We start from the raw sequence: 21038 nt of genomic DNA, 5'->3' as shown, positions 1-21038 counted from the left end.
ACTTCATAAACCAAACACAAGGGTTCCTACATTGTGGTCCCAAAAAGCAACTGCAGGGAACACACGCTGCAAAAGAAACAGCACTTTGGACTCTTGCATCACTCAAATTCAAAACCTCAAAACAGGTAAGTATTCTAAGTATCACCCCTTAAAATTATTCAAAAGTAAAGCAGGAGAACCACTTCAGATGCAGCAACGGCCTCTTTTTATAGCACAAATCTGTCATAATTCTAGAATAATTGAAAAAGTCCATTTTGGTAGAAGTTCCCACAAGATGTCACATTTCCAAGCAACAATCAATGTTATTCTGTATCTTTTCCATTCAATGTATTTCTCAAATCCACAGATTTCAAGGATTTAAAAACCTGCAGTGATGCTGCTACAACGTGCCATCATTCCCTGACCTTAGCCTAGGCTCTAGGGCAAGGGAAACAAAGCAGAACAAAACCAGTGCCAAAACACCTTTTTGATGGAAGCTTTCAACTTCCTACCAGCAGGAGTAACTGGCCCTACTGCCCAGTTTGTCTACAAAGACAATTTTTGAGTGAGATCTATGCATTTTACAGAACACACTTAAAACACTTAGATCACACATTTTATCTCTAAAATACTTTTCAAATTTCTAATTCACACTGGGGAAACTGAAACATGCAAAAGCTGGGTAATTTACCCATGGCCTTTGCAGGTAACCCACCTTCCAATTACTAAGAAACTTGCTGGAATTCCAGTCTATTGCAGAAAAAACACACACAGAGAACCAACCTTCTGGTCCCTTCTGCTTTCTTTCTACTTCTTTGCGATATTCTTCCAGTTCTCGATCAGTGAGTTTATTGAAGGGATTTGGTCCTGTTGTGCTCACTATCACTTTGGGTTGATATTCTTTCTCAATTATTGCCTTTGATGCAGTCACCAGTTCGCCCTGGCAAAAGAAAATTAAGATACATCTGCAATCAAGCAGTAACTTGCAGAACCTTTAGAGGTATAGAGGCTACAAAGCAACCAAAAACAAAACAAAAACATAACCTGGAAAATGCTACTTTTTCCTCTTTTAGATTTAAAAAAAATCTATTGCAGATTTTTTTTAATGTGATTCACAGGAGGTTAATATAAAGGAGAAAACAGGTCTCCACCAGGGAATATCCACCATTAAGCAGTAAAATCAAACAGCAGCCAAACAGTCTAGCTGAATTATATTTGAAGTCACAAAAGTTGATCAAGTTTCTTTTTCTCACCACAAAAGAAACATGATACCAGTCCCACCTGCATGGCAGTCTGGGCACAGAATACTTGTAAAGGGTCAAGAACTCAGCTCATGGGTATTTTTGTTTCTGTTTTGTTTTGGTTTTTAATTATTTTGCTTTGGGTTTTTGTTTTGCTTTGTATTTTTTTAACAACAGAAAAGCTATTTCTTGCAGCTACTACGTTACACCTAACAGATGTTATAGTAAAAAGCCATCTTGTATATGTTCTGTATACACCAGATTAACAGCTTATTATAAGCCATTTTAAAGTAATTAAGGTTAACTGTAATCAGATACAAGTTAGCATATTTACATCTATAACATTTGTCATATAAGCCAGACAAAAAGTTATACAAATAAAAATATAACAAGCAAGTCTAAGTACAGTAAGTTCTGGTGGACAAAAGCAGCTGCATCAGAGATTCTCTAATGGTAAAGTTTTTCATTTTTCTTCTCTAATCCTTTGGTAAAGGCTACAGCCACTGGGTTTTCATTTTCTCAGGTACAGAAAATGCTTGCCTGGAGATAGCTGCTCTATCTCTCAAACAACTTGTCTAAGCATTTGGTTTTTTTTCACTGCACATACAGAACTCTGACGCTAATTTGTTAACAACTGATGTGTGACCTGTGCCCCATGTCATGGTGACACCCAAACTGTCGTCACTACGAAAAAAAAAGAGAAATTTGAACTCCATTACCCAAGAGGTATGGGCCACTGATTGACCCAAGTCATCTCCATATTCAGTGTTGCCTGTACCAATATTTAGAAGAAAACATTAGAAAGCACAGCTCAAAAATATGCAGTGCCTAAAGAGAGACAAACATTTCACCCCATGTCCACACTTCATGGACGAGCACAGCGTGGCCACTGTAAAACTGAGGATGCAAACAGACAGAATGTGGTCTGGATGGCAAGAGCTGCTTTGGACAAGTTGTCAGCACCAAAGAGGAGACAGACAAGGATGCCTGGATGGAAGGAGGACAAGAGCACTTCTGAAAGCCTGATGAGAGATCTCCAGAAATCTGGTCTAGAGCAACCCAGGGAGGTAAGATGGATGTTAGAATCTACGCTGCTCTTCAGGAAGCAAACACCAGAGAACAAACAGCCTAACAATAAATTTCCACTGCAAGAAAGGAAAGTTCCTGAAAGGAACTGCAGGAGAGAAACATCTCTAAAACATTACAGATCACTTCCATTTCTTCATAAAATAAGAGGAAAATTCATTCTATATGCAGAATGCCAGTATAGTTTTCTCAACCATGAAGCATTGATGTGACAGCAACAGCTTGTCTCAGAAGATAATGCATAAAAGGGTCAGAGAAACATCAGCCTTTGTACAAATCCTAATTGTTTTATAGAAAATTCAAAACTAAAACTACAGGTCTCAGCTTTTAATGAAGGCAGAAAACTGATGCCCATGGAAATTTTGTATTTTCCTTTGTGTCTTTGCCCACATTTCAAACTAAGTCCACAGTTTTTACTGAAACTCAGCATAAGGAGCAGGACCTTGTAAAGCAGTGATCTCAGGCAGAGCTTCTAGAGTTTTCTGGGAACAAGAGAGAAACAAGATACACAGTACCCATTAGTATCCCTGGAATTTCTAAGAATCTCTTTGAAAGTTGCAAATTAAATCCAGAATCACTGGGTAGAACAATTTCTAATGAAACAGAACGTTACTGAATTCCTGTTGATGTAATGGTGACAAACAGCAAGACAGGCAGTTTGCAGATGCCTGGTGCACTGGCATGACATGTTCTCCTACTTAGTGTCTCCTACACTTTATCTTTGTTAAATACTGGGAATGAAAGCAGCAAATCAAGCTTATCACATTTATTAGCCTGAAAAAAAAAGAAACCAAAATTAAACCCTCACAAAAAACACCCACAATCAATGCAAACAGTATTTGCACTTGCTGAGTAGCTTTGACCCAAGAGAAGCAGCACTGAAAAGATCAGAGGCAACAACGCTGGATCATAAAAGCAGAAAAACTATACAAGAGATCAGAAAGGAAGACTTTTATTTTAACTTTTATTTTAAAAAACCTTTTTTTATCCAGTTTTATTCAGTATCAATAATATGGAAGCTGTTCAAAGGCCACCAATGAAAATGATACTGGTAGAGGTATTGAGTTTATGTGGGAAATAAATTATGGTAGCATGTTAATAAGTTCTGAAATATGGTTACTCTATACAAATATGATTACTGTAAACCATCATTACTTCTAAACCAACAAGCAGATATGTTTTATTTCACAGAACAGCCTTCTAAGAATTGAAATAAAAATATACAACACAAAATGAAATGTGGGACAGAAAGAAAACAAGTATAAAGGACTAAAAAGACAGTACAGAACATATTTCCAATTTTTAAATGTGACACTAAAATAGACAAGACTTTGCAGAGCTATCAACCTGACCATGCCATTCAGAGATTCCTAAGAATGTTCAGAAAAAGTGAACAAGAAAATTAGTGTGGAATTGCTTCCAGTATTAAAGAGCCTGTAGAGAGGGAATAAATTCCCATAGACTAGGTTGATCCTAGTACTACATTGATGATGATTCCAGAAGTATTTAGATGACTATTTGAAACTTGATCACATGTATGCACTCAGATATCAGCAGCATTTTCTCCACTGTCAGAAAGACAGGATGGATTCTATTAATGAAGAGAATGCATTTCCCTCTGTAAGGGCATACACTCCCACAGACACAAAGATAATTTATAGCTAATGATAGGCAATATACCTTCATATTAAACATGGATCTCATACTTCCTACATGAAAATTTAGATAATCAAGTAATTTTGCAACTTCTAGACCAAACCTGGCTTTTAGAAAAAAATTCAAAACTGACCATTATTTAACAGGCAAGCACTTCACCTTGTTCTCAGGGATAAATATGACCAAAACTGGCACTTTATATATGCCAGTTCTTTCAATCAGACAGGAAGTTCATCATAATGGTCTAAGTTAACAATTGCTCCTAACACAATGTGACATTAATGCAGTGCCATTATCCAAAACACCAAGATTGCTGAGGTACAGTTCATGTAGAGGTCACCACTGAAACCCAGTGCCACCTCTGGGGCAGCACTGACAGGGTCTGCATTAAGAGCAAAGCCACAGAATTTCCATTCTAAAGGAAGAGACCCAAAATGGGCGACTCCCCACTTACTGAAAATTCATGTGAATTTATTTTCTTATGAGATTGCAGAATGGTTGGTGGTAAGAATAACCAACATTCCCTGTCAATCAGCCAAGACTGCAGCAGAAGCTTGGTTAACCAAGTCTGACCAGGAATAAAATTACAGGATGCACAAAGAGGTTGTGTTGCAACATGGCCAGGACTTCTCAGAACATGGATAAAGCAAGCAACAAGGCAAGATGGAATATTCACTGCTGCAGCCATAGGCACAGGAGCTCAAAGCACTACATGCATACTGTACAAAAGGAGGCCTTTCTGCATCCCAAATAGTGTGCATTAGTATTTGGTATAAATCTCAACGTTAACTGAAAATATAATACATTGTGTCACTGCAATTACATGAAACTTTTTACATGAACTGTCACTGAGTGGCAAAGAATGTGTCGACTGAGAACTTCTAATTGTTTGGTACCTAAAAATCCCAAAGTCCTTGATGCACAGGATTCTTCAGTTTCATTGAAATTTTCAGGTGAGGTTTGTGTGGGCATCATAAGATTGCTTACACTTCCTCTGTTCTACAAAGCCCAACTGTTTTATGGAAGAATCTTTCAAGGAAATTTCTCTGGTGGTTGTCTTTTTTTGCTGTTATTTTTGGGTTCATTGGATTTTCTGGCTTGGGTGACATTTTTTAGAAGGAGGTTGTTTAGTCTGGGTTTTTTTTGCTTGTTTGTTTTGGTTCTGTTTCTTGGGTTGTTCTTTTTTTCCCCCCCAAACAGGAAATTATTAAGCATTCGGATCACAATCCATCATGTTAAAATAAAGATTATGAAATAGGCCACTTCTATTCCATAATTACTCCTATAATTTACATTGCGATCTAATTTTACACACTATTTCAGGCAGAAAGCACTTTCATGACACCACAAAAAAATGAAACAATTTGGACATCTAAACCCTAACAGGATACTACTAGACAAAATCACATAATAGACTACTTGCTGGTTCCCTGCCATCTGTGAAAATGCATGTAAACTATCTGACTACTTTTAGAGAAAAGTTGTGTCATTGTTTGAATACAATACTTGAAATATATCAGCATTAAAAAAAGGCCTGTGTTGTGACAACTATCATAAAAGTAATTTTTCACTTTGAAGGTATTATTAAGTAGAAAATAAAAGCCATGCACTGCCTGAAAGAATTTGGCTTTATTTTACTTTTTGTCTTAAACCCAGAAAAGGTGTTTTATTATTTTTTCTTTCAGAATATGGACAAAAACTACAATGTGAAAAACATGCCCATCATATTCTCAGTAAGATCCAAATATCTATAACACAAACTGGCTCATTACACTTTAGAAAGAGTTATAAAACCACAAGATTTCCAAAAATGATGTAATTCAAAGTAATCTATTTTTTTTTCATGCAGAAGCTATTCTGAAATTGGGTGTTTAGGCACAACCTAAACCCAAGATTTAAGAATCTTTTAGGTGAAACACTGGAGCAGAGGAGGCACTGATGCTTATTTACACACTGTGCTTCTGCACTGGATGTGCTGTAAGAAACATTATTTGCACTGTGCAGCTGCTCCATTCAGTCAGCCAAGGACTGCCCACCCCAACATGGCCACACCTCTTGAATTTATTCTGTATTTAATGGATATTATGCAAACACAAACATGACAACAAGTGTGAAAGCCAATTGATTTTGCACATGTGGGGCATTACTTAGCAACTCTTGTAGCTAACTGCAGGAAATATGCAGGAAGCCAGGCATCCATTGCTCTGGGATCAAGAGTTGACAGTGTTTGCCACATAACACACAGAGTCTCCTCAGAATTACACTGATGTAATCAGGCCGAGATTAAGCTAACTCTAAATTGATCTCAAATTAGAATAATTCATCACTAACAGCATGCATAAAGAAAACCTCTATATGCAGGACCTGATCAGCACCTTAACATCAAAAGTGTTTCCTCACCAGCTATAGACAAAGATCAAGACCCTTAAGACAGTTTTAACAGAGTACAGTAACTGTTTGCATCATCGCATATACATAATTTGAAGATCCATCTATTTTCATTTTTTAAAGTTTTCTAGCCAAATCATTTCTTACAGAGGAAAAAGGTCAGGGTAAGGAGAGGTTAAATGAAGGGTGAACAACAGGATTTAGAGCAGTAGGACAGGGCAGTACCTTTCTAACAGACAGAGATTTAGCGGGACTAAAGGCCTGCTCTGTGAGATCGAGCCCTTCAATAGATTCCGTACAGTCTGAGAGGGGAGCATCCTGCAACAGTAAATTGAGTAAACAGAGCAAACCGAGCCCAGGCTGTACAACATCAACCAAAGCATTGTGGTGCTTGCTAAAAACATGCAGAGAAACAGTAACTGTAGATGAAATTGCATATGACAATGAATTGACATGCACACAGTATGACACCCAACATGAATAATGCTGTGGTCATGATAAGACTTGCCAATCTTTAAAAAGTATTATCAGAAAATACTTATCTGGGGCAGTTGAAAGTTGGATATAAAAAGCCTTATTCAGCTATACAGTATAACTGTACAGCTCTAATTCTTACTTTACTTGGAGCTATGATTTATAGTTTTTTATATATCCAGATAAACTGCTTTTAAGTGTCATTGATGTAATAGCTTTTTTCCCAAACTGCTCTTCAAATAAAATATTATGAAGCATGAAATCCCACATTTAACACAAAGCACTACTGCCCCACAGTGAGCCTGGTGTGCCCAGTATTAATCCTTCAAGATACATCAACTCAGAAACCAAACAAACAAAAAGCTGTCACAAAGCCCAACTAGTTTTGAACAAGAATGTAACCCATATAAATAAGGCTTCTGAATTTCATGCATTACATTCAGCAAAAAAACCAAGAAGCATCCTCCACAGACATGCTTGGGCTACATGGCTGAAGCCTCTAGATTTCTGACCCTGAGCACTCTTGCAAAGACAATGGTGTTACCTCTAAGACTTACCTTATAAACAGTTACTTTCTGCCAATTAAAGAACAATTTCATAGTAATATATTAGGTGGAAGCAGGGGATATTACAGATTAAGCTAATAGTTTTAGGAATTGAACACTCTCACCTGTACAAGGCTTCTGTCCACAACTACCCCAGAAAGAACCTGTGACTGAGGGCCTGCTGTTTTAATATCCTGCAAATTTTGCTCTCGGATCTGTAAAGGAAAACAGCAGAATGAACAACAATCGCATCAATAGAGAAAAGTTGATCACATTTTTGTGTTTGAAAAAAGGGTGAGTGAAGCTGCCAACAGGCAACCACCAGTGCTAACTGCTGTGGCCACAGGGCTGTCAAATGAAGCTGAGCTTATAAACACCACTTGAACATAAATGTTCAGGTTCCTGGCTGTTTCCTCACATTTCTCAGAATTTAGTCTTTAAGTACCACAGAAGGTGTTGTCCTTTGCTTTTTAGTACTAGGTGATAGCAAAACAGGTTAACAGACAACTCCAGTTTGGAAAAGTGAGGAGAAATAGAAATATTACCTCTGTACTTGTCTGTCTATTCTACCTGACCAGTCAGTTGCCATTAGTTACTGATATGGCACCACAATATCATCTTATGGAACTTCCTGTAAAACACTGCACAACTTTCCATTTTTGCATCTAGTCAGGATAATATCCTCAAAAGGACATATAAATAATTTCTCTGTGGATAAAATGACACTCTGGAGTTCTCAAGAACACCCCTTTGCTGCATCCTAAATACCTCCCAGTTATTTCAATACAGAAGATGGGGACAGAAATCAGATCTCTAAACCTAGGGATTATCTGTTTAAATTAGATATCCTTCAGTGGTAAAGAATTCATAACAACTGTCTCATAACTTATTTCTGAAATATTCTGGTTCTTGTTCCAAGGTAAATTAAGAAAAGCATGCATCTTAAAAGACCTCTATTTTACAACTAAGAATGACATTGACTTTATAAAAAATATATGCATTCAAATACACAAACAAGAAGCATTATTAATACTTGGTATCTCAGAAAGCACAAGGCTCCCCCATCTTTTTCACTTGTTTTTAATTTACTATCCTTCTCATCACTGAGAAAATATAAAATTTGAAGACTTAGTCACTTCATTCAAGTTTTTAATAAAGCAATATTTGTGTTTGAAACACAAAGAAACTGCTTGGAAATTTCACGGTAATTCTCATTTCATGTGATTATTATTTTACAGTGCCAAGCATAAGTTCTGTCAGCCATTTACAAATTATTTTAGATTCCTGCTAGCATCCCTGCACACAGCCCTTCTTTGACAGAATGCTAACTCTCATGAACCATTTGGCCACCAGTTAGAGGTATCAAAACAATCCAGAACAAGTTAAATATTAACAAGACATCAGGGCATATTTTATACTGTAAAAGAAATAAAGTGAAAAAACCCCAATCAATTCAGTGCTTTCCTCTTGGTAGACTGGACAAGAAGATCTGAAATTCAAAACCAGGAAAATTAACTGCAAGCTCATTTCAAAAATATTAACTTGCAGTTCCAAGGACAAAAAAATAGTCTGTAACAATCACAGTGTATTATAAAACAGTACATTGAAATATGGAAAGAGATCTATAGTTTACTTTGTCTAGGCCACAAAAGTTCAACTGGTATTTCCAAAACAGGAAAACAGGTCACTAATGCAAAACTATGATCTCAGGGTACAGAATTACTACTACCAGCTCAGGACTGGCTGTTTCAGAAGTACCCAGCAACTAGTCTAAGAAAAATTAATCTTAGAAAAAAGTCTTCGTATGGTGAACAGAAATACCAACTTTTTCCAAGAGGAGTTCAGGACACTTAGGAATTGTTTCATTATTTAGTTATAAAGGAAAAGGACATCACCAGAGCTGTGTTATTGAGCCCACAAAATGCCTTTATAGCAAAGTAAGTTAGTTCGTTACAAGTACACAACTTAATTGTAGTAATGACCAAAAAAAGTTATTTTACTGCTATTACAAACCTTGTTCCTCATTTCTTGGACCTCCTTTGGATTGGTGTTCAATGGAACAAACAGATTAGGGACAGCAGAGGTGGCAGTTCTATGTCCATCCTCTTTAGTCCACTGTAACATCAAGAACAGTTGCAGAGTCAGAACTGTTGTAATGGCTACGGACACTCAGAGCAGCAAAGTCACATCACAGTTGATCATGCATCATACAGAGCAGAGAACTGAACCAATGATTGCATTCTTCTATTCATTCCTAGGACTAAGTTGCTTTCTTCTTCAGTAATATAAACTGTACCTTCAGATACATTTCCAGAGATCAGAACCATTCTATCAAGTCAGGTTAGTAACAACAACAACTAGAGAACCAGTTAACTTGCAAATAACTTTCACCAAAACAATGCCATTCCTATGTGCAGTTCAGGGATTATGAAGACTGAGGGGTTTTTAAGCTGGTTTTCTGTGCACTTGACCACACTGACAGCTGCAGTGTTCTGTGTTTCTAAAAACCACAATTTATACTCAATTTATGAATAGACACATTAAGACAGGAGTAGGAAAATGCCAATATAGTTACTTATTTTTAAGGCCATTTTTAATAAGCAATTTCTCAATGAGTTGATACTTGTTTAAAAAGGACACTATTCCTTACCCAAACAGAAGTACAGCAAGATCTAAGGCATGAGCTTTAAGACCCTGTTACTGCCATTTTCACTTTCTGCACTCGTTGTTTTTACAAAATAACACAAGAGAGACAGAGAGATCATTGATTCAATCCTCTGGTACCCAACAAACATCAAAGCAAACTTAAAGCATAAGATGACAGAAGTATGAAAAGCAATGTGATGTCACTATCCAGGTTTAGTGAATGATTCTGTACTGTGAAGCAGGAGTGGGCATCACCAAAGTTTTGCATTAAAATAAGCTACTTCAGCAAAATGATGTTACCAGAATTAGTTTCTGCACAAACAAAGAGCTGTTCAGCACAGCAACCTAAAGGAACAGTTTGGTGATGTCAAATATTTTATAACTCATAGCTCAGAAGGTTACAAAAATATCCCAAACACAAGCTTTAAGCGCTTCATGGGTTCTTCATAGATGGTTGCTTTATTTGATCTGTGCATTTAGTACGGAGTCCTGTTTAATTTGATGCACAACTAACTGCTTATCTTGATATATTTACTTTGTACAATGTCCTAATTTCCAATCATTATTGCATAGAAAATGCACCGAACAGTAAAGCAAACCTGTTTATTGAGCAAATGCTATGCGTTTTTTCCTGAGTAACTTCAAGAAACAATAATATAGCCAGAAACTGTCAGACTTCAGAAAGCAACAGAATTTTAAAATGCTTTGCAACTGTAAAGTAAAAAATGGAATGAACATGGAGCTGTGAAATACTCACTGATGATTATCTTCTCAGATAAAAACTACTCCAGCTTTTTATTAAAGATAGTTTTTAGTCAAAACATATATATATATATATAAACAACCTCAATATAACAAGCCACTTTTTCTTTAGGTTAATAGCAAGCATTAAAAAATTTAAATACACGAACCTTTTATACTGTATGAAATTATCTATTGCTTCAGTATATAATTAAACCAGTCTACTTTGTGATGAAGAATTTTGCTTCAGTCTTTCATTGATAATTTCAAATATGAAATACTATCTACTTTGTGAGCTGAGGGTGAAAAGCACAAACTGGTCCAAACATATACATAGCTTTAAGCTATGGTAAAACTATTTGATCAAGATAAATCTGCATCACTACAGACCAATATAACAAAACTGTATCTCAAGGTAAATCTATAATCAGGGTTAAATGATAATTTAGCTTAGTTGATAGTACAAACAACAAATGTATTTATTAATTTCTTAAACCAAAAAGAACACCACAAAAATACCACAGAGAGAGCTCCTCTGTTTTTTCATGACTTTCTACATGTTAACAATATGTATTTCAGCATACATACTGCCTGAGGAATCATTTTATAAAAGTATCCAAAATATAGAGAACCCTGAGTGTAGCAGACTTTTGTAGGGATAAATAAAAATTAAGGTGTTCTGGAAAAAATAATGTGGTGGCTTTTTTCAAGACTACTAGTTTTATATTTTTAAGACTCACCTGTAACCATACTACTACTATACACAGTACCACTACCAAAGTACTACTGAGCTCCTGTGGCTGAGCTTGAGGTCAACCATTACAAAAGGTTGTATTCGTGCAAATCCCTGCCTTCAGACCAGTCACTGTATATGCCCAAGAAAATATCAAACCCACAGTTACACACCAACAGCTAACGATGTCCATCTGAAAGCAGTTGATACCTTTGCTTTTCAATTCACATATCTTTCAGTGCAAAATTTAACTGTAAGCAGCATTGATAAACAAAAGAAAAGCACCGGTTGCAGAATCTATCGATTAGTGCCTGCTGATGGCCTGAGCTGCACTTTAGTCATGCCGCACCCAGCTGATACTTTAGGAAAGACTTTCCATTTATGGCCATCTACTTACATGCAACACTACATGCAGAAGGCAGCTGGTTGGGAACACACTCAGAGGCTTTGGGGTAGACAAAAGTGTAGTAAACAGGACAGGAAAAGGAGCTGAGAAACTAGACAAGAAAAACTGCTTAAGTGGGAAAAAAGATTGAAATAGTTTGAATTGAAATAGTTTGAAATCAATTCTACCCTCTCACAGAGAAGATTGCAAATACCTTGCAGATTAAGTTGGTATATGGTACAGAAGGTAGAAACTTGATTTTTTTCTTATATGTTTGTACAAAAGTAGATTGAATTGTTAGTTTGATTTTGAACTGAAAAGCTTTCATGCAGAGAGAATTAGTAGCTCCCTAACATAGCTGTCCTTAATTAAACCATTGGAATGCAGAACCCATTTAATCAAAACTATAATTCAATCTGTTTGGTCAATAGCTTGAAAAGACAGAAAAAAATTAAAAGCTCCAAAGTCTTAAGCAGTTTTAAGTATTAATAAGCAAGATCATTTTTACAAGTCACATCTAATCAAATACAAATTAGAGTGGTTAGTAAAACACATTTAATGGTTTTTAACATGAGAAAGAAGAAAATAATTAGGAAAGTTATCTTTTTCTTCCCAAAGCCTCTAAGTGCCAGCCACCCCAAGTTGCTCTACATCATCTAACTATGAACAGTAAGGTAGGCACAGACCAAGCAGTTGGTAATACAGCTTGGCACGCAGACACCGGACGAGAGAGACTGCAGCAAGGGTTTCACGTGATCGTGTGTAATGTTCGTCCACACCTTAGTCTTCGACTTGGGACTGCTGCCATTCTGCCCTTCTTCAGAAGCATCATCCCCTCGGCCAGAGTTCAGCCACCTTGTCTTCTCTCGCTGCTGTTTCTGAAAACTGTGTCTGAGGGGGGAGGAAATGCCTGATTCGCCATCACTAGTAAAGGAGTACCCTGTGACACTAGCTGGGATCTCAACATCGCTGTACTTTTTAGATTTCTCTCTCAGAGCAGGGCATCGATACGGGTAGCCGGTTCTGTAACCCTGGAGAAGGAGAGCAGCAGAATTAGTCTTCTATAGCTCCAAGTTTTTCAATAGACAACTGAAATTTCACTGATACCCTTAACTGTGAAAACCAATCTACAACACAACCTCTTCTTCACATGGCTGCTCACCTGTTATGGTGGGCACAGCCATGTCGAAGGGGATGATGCACAGAAGTGAGGCTACATTAGCATCCTTTCCAATCTAAGTAACTTCTGAACCACTAATTTAAGATCTACATTTCTGGTAGATCAAACATCAAAAATATTGTATTAAGTGTTTATGATGAATTTCCAGCAGTCCTGCAAAAAGCCATTGAGGTGACTGAGCAGGTCATCAAGAGCAGTGCTATGGGTCAGCCTCTTCTCATAGTCGAGCAAAAAATTTACCATCTGTATTTTAATATGATAACACATTTTAAAAAATCCTTTTTATAGCTTTTCTTAGGAAGGGAAAAAAAAGTATATTAGTGCTTCCTGCTGCTTTGCATAGAATTTTCAAGTAATTGTTCAAGTCTCTGGAGTTGGATTTAAGTCCAAATGCAGAATCATGACTTTTCTTTGTACTACATTCCAGCTACTCATCTACACTTTTTTAAAAATTGTAATCAAAGGTATTGACTGGTTCTCACAATTCTAAATAAAGGACATAAACATGATCTTTTTATAGTACCCTATGATAGGGTAGATAAAAAGATCTCCACCATGTTTTTACATCTAGAAATCAACATACAGTATACAAGTGAACACTTCAAGAATGCTACTTTAATGTCATTATTCATTCCTCTCCCTAATCTTATGTTGTTTCACTCTCCCACTTCCTCTGAACTGTATTTTGTTCCACCTTTAACCTCCCCTATTCACACTAGTCATGTCTGCCTGTGCTTTCTTTCATGTTATGCTCAGCATTTAACATACAAGAAGGACATTTAACAGTTTCTTTAAGAAGTTTCCACTAGCAAAATATTTTCAAAATGGCTCAAAGGAAAACTGTGAATAGCTTAGTTCCCAAATCAAGCCAGCTGTAAAGAAACATCAGCCCTATCTATGCAGACTTAGCTTTCTATAGTTTTCATGCATTAAGCACTCCTTAGGTCTTACTTGGGTTCTGCTCCAACTTTTAATGATCAAAACAAATCTTGAGTAATTATATGCCACCTAATACCATTAACTACCCAATACAATATGTGGCTAATCATAATATTAAGGGTCTGTATTGTATGACTGAAAGTTCCTTTCTATTCCTGCATTCCTACTGAGTACAATGCCATCTCTTTTACGATGCTGCTTTCTATGTGCAGTAAGAAACGTAAAACTGGTATTTCCTAGAGAAACTGAAATCCAACTGGATCTACCAAAGGTACCAGTCAGATACAACAAGTCTGCTGTGCCCAGACACATCTTTCCTATTGAAGCTGGATAGTAAATGCTGGTGTCTGGTCATTCATTACAGATGGATTCTTACTGAAACTATTTTATCTGAGGGCTTTTACTTATTTAAAGCCTGTCTTTTAAACTCTTCTAAGTACTTTTAAACTCTTCTACTTCTAGTAGAATATTAGTCAAATTATGCTAGACCTCACACCTAATAAGACATTAATAGTTTTACACATTTTGGGAGAGGATGGAAAGAGGGGAAAATACAGATTGAGTGCAAGCATGACAGTACTCTGATTTGGAAGTGTCAAATCCCACAAGATCACCTCTGATCTCACCAATAACAAATTATGAATAAGAGGTAAATCTGCTATCTGTACAATCTGTACAAAGAACACTTGATGCTTTTCATGTTGTCTCCAAGTCCTTGGGAAAGAACAGGCTGCAGGCTGTATAAACTCTCCCAACTACATGCAGCTTTAAAAAATGCCTTTTACACATTATCACACAAAAATGAGCCCAAAAGGCCTGCCTTACCAGATTATCCAGCATTCGCATTAGAGCTTCGAACTCCTGTTCACCAATCTGCCATTTGGGATGGGACACAGTACCCTCACCTGCTGGAGACTCAGGGGAACGAGACTTGGCTTTGTACTTGCCAGGATCAAGAAGCACTAAGTTGTCAGGGCCACCTGCACTGGCCAGGGTACGGACCTGAAATACAACAGAGTCCCCTTCAAGTTTCTTGTGGGGAATGGGGTGAAAACGACCAAAAAACCCTCTAAAAACTTGGCATAAACCCAGAAGAAATCTGCTTCATTTTACAACTAAATAAATGAATATGCTTGTATAAAAGTTATCTTAAGTCTTTGAAAGTATCTGTTTTAATGGGCAGCAAATTGATGGCTTCAATCGAGTACTGGAATATTGTCAGTGAAACCAAAGTTTTGGCTGTCCCCCCACAATACAGTGACATCACACATTGCTGTGTTAGTTTAGATCCAAGAGCTGAGGTCAATACAGCAGGCTCTATTACTACATAACATATCAAAGTTCTTACTTGTATCTCACAGGCAAGCACTAGGTTATGAATATAGTAGAAAGCCTCCTCAACAGTCTCTCCAACTGATACCAAGCCATGGTTTCTGAGAATAAGGACCTAGAGAAACATTGAAAGAAAGTTAACAGCAGTATGGCAAGTATTTTCTTGCTCTTGATTAAAGAATATTTGCTATTGATTGAAGAACATACCTGTCACACAAATATACAGCCCCCCCCTTTTTTCTTTAATTCTATATGTAAATACTGACCTTGCTTTTAGGCCCCAAATTTTTCTGAATAACCACCTTTTCTTCATCATCCACTAAAATACCATGGTAGTCATGATAAGCTACTTCCCCTAGAGAAAGTGCTTCAGGTGAAATTGGCAAGAGACCACATTTCATTGCAGAAACCTGAGAAATATTAAAACAACTGATTTAATTTCTAGCAACAGAAAAAGCGAAAAAATATAGTGAGGAGAATTAAAATAGGAATATATTTTTATGTATTAATTGCATTTATCTCTACAGGTAGATACAGTGGTCTTATACTCCATCCTTAAAGCCTCTATTTTTGATAACTTTTGGACTAGATACAAAAGTCATATTGATTTTGGGTTTGTCTCAATATGGCTGGTTTTATGCAACAGCAACACCAATATAAAAAGACTCAGGAAAAAACCCTAAGAAACCACCAAACCCCAGAATGAACTGCATCCCTCATTCCTTCCACTCCACTCAATTATTTCCCCTCCTGCTCGCATGCCAAAAGGACAACTTTGGTGATACAGATAATTCTGCAGCACTGCAGATAAACTTTAAAAATATTTTTTAAAAGGTTACTCTGTAATTCACAATATTAGGAATTTGATCGTTTATCCTTAAAATGCTTGTATTAATCTGGTTAATCAATAATTAAAAAAATCATCAGAATGTGAACACTGGAAGTCACTCTCTCAAAACATTCCAAAGAGGCAGAACTGACTTGTAATCACTTGCTCCAAACAGAAATACTGGGAAAGTTTCAAATATTTCAGAAAACCTTGACAAACTGTGCTTTACAAAACCAACAAAATATACCAAAGATTTTATGACTCCCTGTCAAAAGATCTGGTCTTTTGTGGGAAAGGACACACATATGTGACATAAATATTTTCAGTGACAGAAGTCAATTTACTGTCTGACCATTCACGTAACACCCCAGTAAGGATGGGCTCTGATTAAAGAGAACCATACTTGAAGACAGACTAAAAGGCTCTCTGCCCTCCAGACAGGAAGCAGATCTATGACTGAGGGACCCATGTATTCTCCCTTTGAAGGGGAGGGGGAACAGGACAAGGACAAAGCTGGAAGCGAGCTTACCGCGGCTCCTGCGGGTGTGTGGATGTGGACAATGCATTTCACATCAGGTCGAGCTGCGTAAATTGCTGAGTGCAACGTAAAGCCAGCTTGGTTTACTCCCAGGTTAGTGCTTCCACGATCAACCACATCTCCCTGAATATTGATTTTAACCTGGCAATGAAAAGAATTACTTTCATAATCAAGACTCAAAAAAACCTGATTTAATTCAGCATCTACCACTGAGACTCCAAAACCAGTTATCATTTCTATCTGAAATGCCTAAAGTTTCCCTCAACAAACTGGACTCAACAGCCAGCAGCTTTAAAGGGCATGAGGTGATTCACTCTTTACAGGTAGATCAACTGGAGGACACCTGGTGGTCAACATGGGCAAACAAATCTCTCAGATAGCTCAGCAGTACCAAAACCAGCCATGTTCAATAACACTGTTCTAAATATATTACACAAGAGTCAAATATTCTCTAGGACAGAATTTGAAGTGACATATATATATGTATTTTACATCTATGAAAATTAACAATTGCTTACCAGACTAGATGCAGTGACTTCACTATAGAGGAGTCCAAAAGGTACAATAAGGAAATGCTCTTGCTCAGAGTTTACTCTGGCCTAAGGATAAAACAAGAGTAAGAGTTACTAAGATTTTATTAAGGCATACAAGAAGACCCCAAACCATTAAAGGTACTTTTACATTCTGATTATGGAATGGGCAAGAATGCCTGTAACACACATTACGACTTTCATGTATGCTACAACAGATAATCAATGCACTGCACTGTTAATTAACTAATGTTGAACAAAACCAGCTGGCAGCAACATGCCAGCATCCTTCAGATTGGTGGAATTTAGTAAACCCTTACATTCTGTTATAATGACAGCTTGCCCACTATGGATAAAATGAACAATACTGAGAGAAATGGGAAAAAAGTTCATTCTTTCAGTTCAATGAGTTTACACTCCAACTATTTCTACCTCAGGACATAAGGTATAAAGTAAAAGGCTGTGAGAAAACACAAGAAGTGGCCCACTAACACATCTAAAATGTCTTGATGCTGAGAAGGGTTTTGTCACTGATGCTGGTTCCTGTGAGGCATCTGTGAGCAGTACAGCTGCTTGCTTGCACACTTGCAAATTTTCTACCAAGTATCCTTCACTTATGTTTTTTCTCTCTCGTCTCATTCACACAATCAGGGGTTTATAATACAAAAATAATTTTAGCTTCAAAGCATTCACATCTTGGGATGTATCTCTTTAAAGTCTGTGCAATGAAAAGTACAGGACATCTAGGTAATTAAAGTGTCTTTTGATGGTGAACGAATAGGCTTCTTAAGTTTTACTGGACACATGAGACAACTCCCTACTTTGCTATGAGTCTACCCAGCATTTGGGTAGTTTGTGTTTTGGGGTTGGATTTTTTGTTTGGTTGTTGTTTGGGTTTTTTTAATTCAAAGATATTTATAAGTTTTGGAATTTCCTGAGATGTAGCTACTTTATGCTGTTTCTGCCTCATGTCTTCTACTACTTGCAACATTAAATACACATATACTTTGCTGTAGTTCTACTGCAGGGAGAAAATTCTAATAAGTAGTTGTGCAGTCATGCAAAAACTTCTAGCACAGATCTGGTTTCCTTTACAACCAGCTGGGAACTTGCTACAGCATAAGAATCTTAAACTGAAGCAGTCAGTTGAAGTTAATCAGTACTTTTATGAATCACCAAAGTAGTCCCCCACTACAGAAGTGCAAATGATCAAGAAAAATCTCTTACTCATTTATGCAAGACAAAGAACAAGTATTATTCAAAATATCCCAAAAGCTAATAAGAAAGCTCAAATTAAAGACAAACAAGCAGCAAGACTCACAAACTACTTTGCTTTGGGATTAGATCCAATTAACAGCTCATGCCCCCAAAGCAAACAAGACCTGGTGAATGATGTCTACCTTCTGTAAACCTGTAATCTCAAATTCTGCCTGACCCTGGAGACAACCAAGTTTACTCTACATTATTGCACATGACATGAAAACCCTGGAGGTATCCAAGCATACTCAACGTTATTATACTTGGCATGAAAGCTCTTGATGCTCTGTAATTCTGCTTCTGCATCAGGACTGCACCAGTCTGAGCAATTCCACATACAGTAGCTGTCAGTGATTGATAAGGATCCAAAAAAAGCAACGATAACTCCACCCAGATGGAAATTGTGAGGGTATGAGAGGATATCCCATTCTCCCCTAACACACAGGCTTATGACCCCCACAGAAGGCTGTGTACCTTTTCTCTTACTTCACAAGTGCACTGGCACAAGCTTTTAACTTGAATGCAAACACCCAGTAATTACAGCATCCACTCACAAAAAAGTGAAAGCCTGGAGTCAAACACCAGCACTGCAGGAAGTGGCGGCATTCATCACATTCCAAAGGGGTGTCTTAGGACTACTTAATAAACATAACAACCTTGTTCTGCACCAGCTTCTGAGGATAATTTATGTCTTTCAGTCATCCTTCAGATGGCTGTTCTCACTGGAGGAGCTTGTAAAAGCAACTATGACTTGGGACTGCTGCTGACAAGCCAGGAGCTTTCCAGTACCTCTCATTCAGAAATGACTAAAACACTTTCAGAATCTCATTTTCCAAGTGCTTTCATTGTCTTCCACCTCAACTGGTACCTCCTCTACTGATATCTTCCTTGTACTCCTCCCCAAAGAAAGCAAACTTGAGGCATTCCAGCCCAATTACCTACCCTTGCCTCAACCCCTTCCCTTGACATGCTGCTTTTCAATACATTTATCTTTTATCTAAATGTACAAACATTCCCAGGGCTGAACTTTACACTAGAAAGCCATCTCCAAACCTGTTTGCTTTTCAGTGCATTAACGTCCCTTTTACAAAACCACTTCTCCTGTCACATATGAAAAATCTGGGGGTGGCACAGAGCTGTTTACAAGAACCATTATGTTGGATATGTTCCCTTACAACAGGAACTGAACGATCTAACCAATACTGGCTTGATACTATGCCTACACATATCATTTATCATCTTCATCTGTTCACAAATAATATGCCTTGAATTCTCAAAAAAGCAGTAAAAATAATATTTCCATATTTCATTCCAACTGCAGCTAGAAGAACTGAAAATACATAAAGGACAACCTCTACTATGTAGAATAAAAAACAATTCAGCTCTGTTAGGACAACAATTGACGGGGCTGCACACCACAGCTGTGACTTTACTCATGAGACCCATGCTGACCATTCTTCTGGCATATAAAACCTCCTTGATCTGACCTCCTTGTCATTATTTTTATGGATGCCAATGATTACTCAGTCACAAGGAAAATTGTTGGCACGCTGCATTAAGCAGAGAAGCTCACTCATGTTCAGAAATACTATGGCTTCTTTTTCAGAAAGACTGGTACCTGAATTATAAAATTCAGCTGAATTACTAAGAAGGTATTTTAGTACTTAGCAAAAAAAAGCAAGAAAACCAAGAACTGACCTTGTAGAATAATAAATACAATTAGTCAAAGCATTTGAGACACTAAAAGACTGAGTCTTTCAGCAATCTTTATTTCATCTTAAGAATTCTCACGTACACTCTCTCAAGACTCTATTCAGACTGTGGTAGCTGACATCCAAGCTGAAATGCAATGACAAATCTCTTCACTATTATACTGCTTTCAATACCACTTTGCTCTTCTCACACACAAAGAGAAAATGACAGATAGGGGAGGGAAGCAATTCTCTTGTATGTTAAAACAATTGGTTCAGTTATCTGTTGATTCAATACTCACTGTTATATGATTGTAAATAAGCTGAGACCAGCCAAAGAGATCTGCTAATCTGTAGAAAGCTGCCAATTTGCATCGTAACAACTTCTCCCCTTTTTCATAAGCAATGGAATCAGACCCTCTCAGATCATTTACTGGTGTTACCATGCCAAGACCTGAAGAGAAGGGGTACAAAAAGCACAAGGCAAGGTGAGTGCAGTACCAGTTCAAACCTAGCAACAAACACCACTATTTTATCAGTTACTGTTTTATATGAGCACATTAACCTAATAAATGGACAGCAAATTTTCATTCCTATAATGCAATTAATTATGTTACACAAATTTTCAGCTTTAGTAGACAAAATATTACAAAAATATTCAGCTTTGGTAGACTCAGCATTTATTTCCTTCCCTACAATAAGTTAGTGGTACCGTGACAGTGCATTTCTTAGCAAAAAATTTTTTTTCTCTCTCAAACTAATGATTGTTTGTAAAATACATCTTAATTGTTAAAAGAAAAATGCAATCCCAAATATTCCACTTTTTGTGATACATGTATTCTCAAAAAGAGGAATTACATACCTAAAA

At 37.1% G+C, this 21038-nt stretch overlaps 1 protein-coding gene across 12 annotated transcripts in view; it reads right to left on the bottom strand.

Annotated features, from left to right (window-relative positions):
• The window catches only part of ADD1 (adducin 1), a 65107-nt gene that overhangs the window by 7970 nt on the left and 36099 nt on the right, over positions 1 to 21038 (bottom strand). For 3 of the 12 annotated variants that reach the window (XM_064710214.1, XM_064710221.1, XM_064710215.1), the window contains exons 4-15: positions 20473 to 20624; positions 17211 to 17291; positions 16684 to 16833; positions 15592 to 15735; positions 15342 to 15440; positions 14819 to 14995; positions 12561 to 12905; positions 9383 to 9484; positions 7495 to 7584; positions 7382 to 7399; positions 6576 to 6668; positions 763 to 919 (exon numbers count right to left, since the gene is read on the bottom strand). In XM_064710214.1, coding sequence (XP_064566284.1) covers positions 763 to 919; positions 6576 to 6668; positions 7382 to 7399; positions 7495 to 7584; positions 9383 to 9484; positions 12561 to 12905; positions 14819 to 14995; positions 15342 to 15440; positions 15592 to 15735; positions 16684 to 16833; positions 17211 to 17291; positions 20473 to 20624 — 1608 coding nt within the window. The remainder of the gene's footprint in view (positions 1 to 762; positions 920 to 6575; positions 6669 to 7381; positions 7400 to 7494; positions 7585 to 9382; positions 9485 to 12560; positions 12906 to 14818; positions 14996 to 15341; positions 15441 to 15591; positions 15736 to 16683; positions 16834 to 17210; positions 17292 to 20472; positions 20625 to 21038) is intronic. The other 9 variants (XM_064710216.1, XM_064710222.1, XM_064710219.1 and 6 more) reach the window with 5 other exon arrangements.

This window comes from Zonotrichia leucophrys, chromosome 4 (assembly GCF_028769735.1).
Source record: "Zonotrichia leucophrys gambelii isolate GWCS_2022_RI chromosome 4, RI_Zleu_2.0, whole genome shotgun sequence".
NCBI lineage: Eukaryota > Metazoa > Chordata > Aves > Passeriformes > Passerellidae > Zonotrichia > Zonotrichia leucophrys.
The sequence above is the reverse complement of the archived record's forward strand: the minus strand, read 5'-3'. Positions and strand labels throughout refer to the sequence as shown.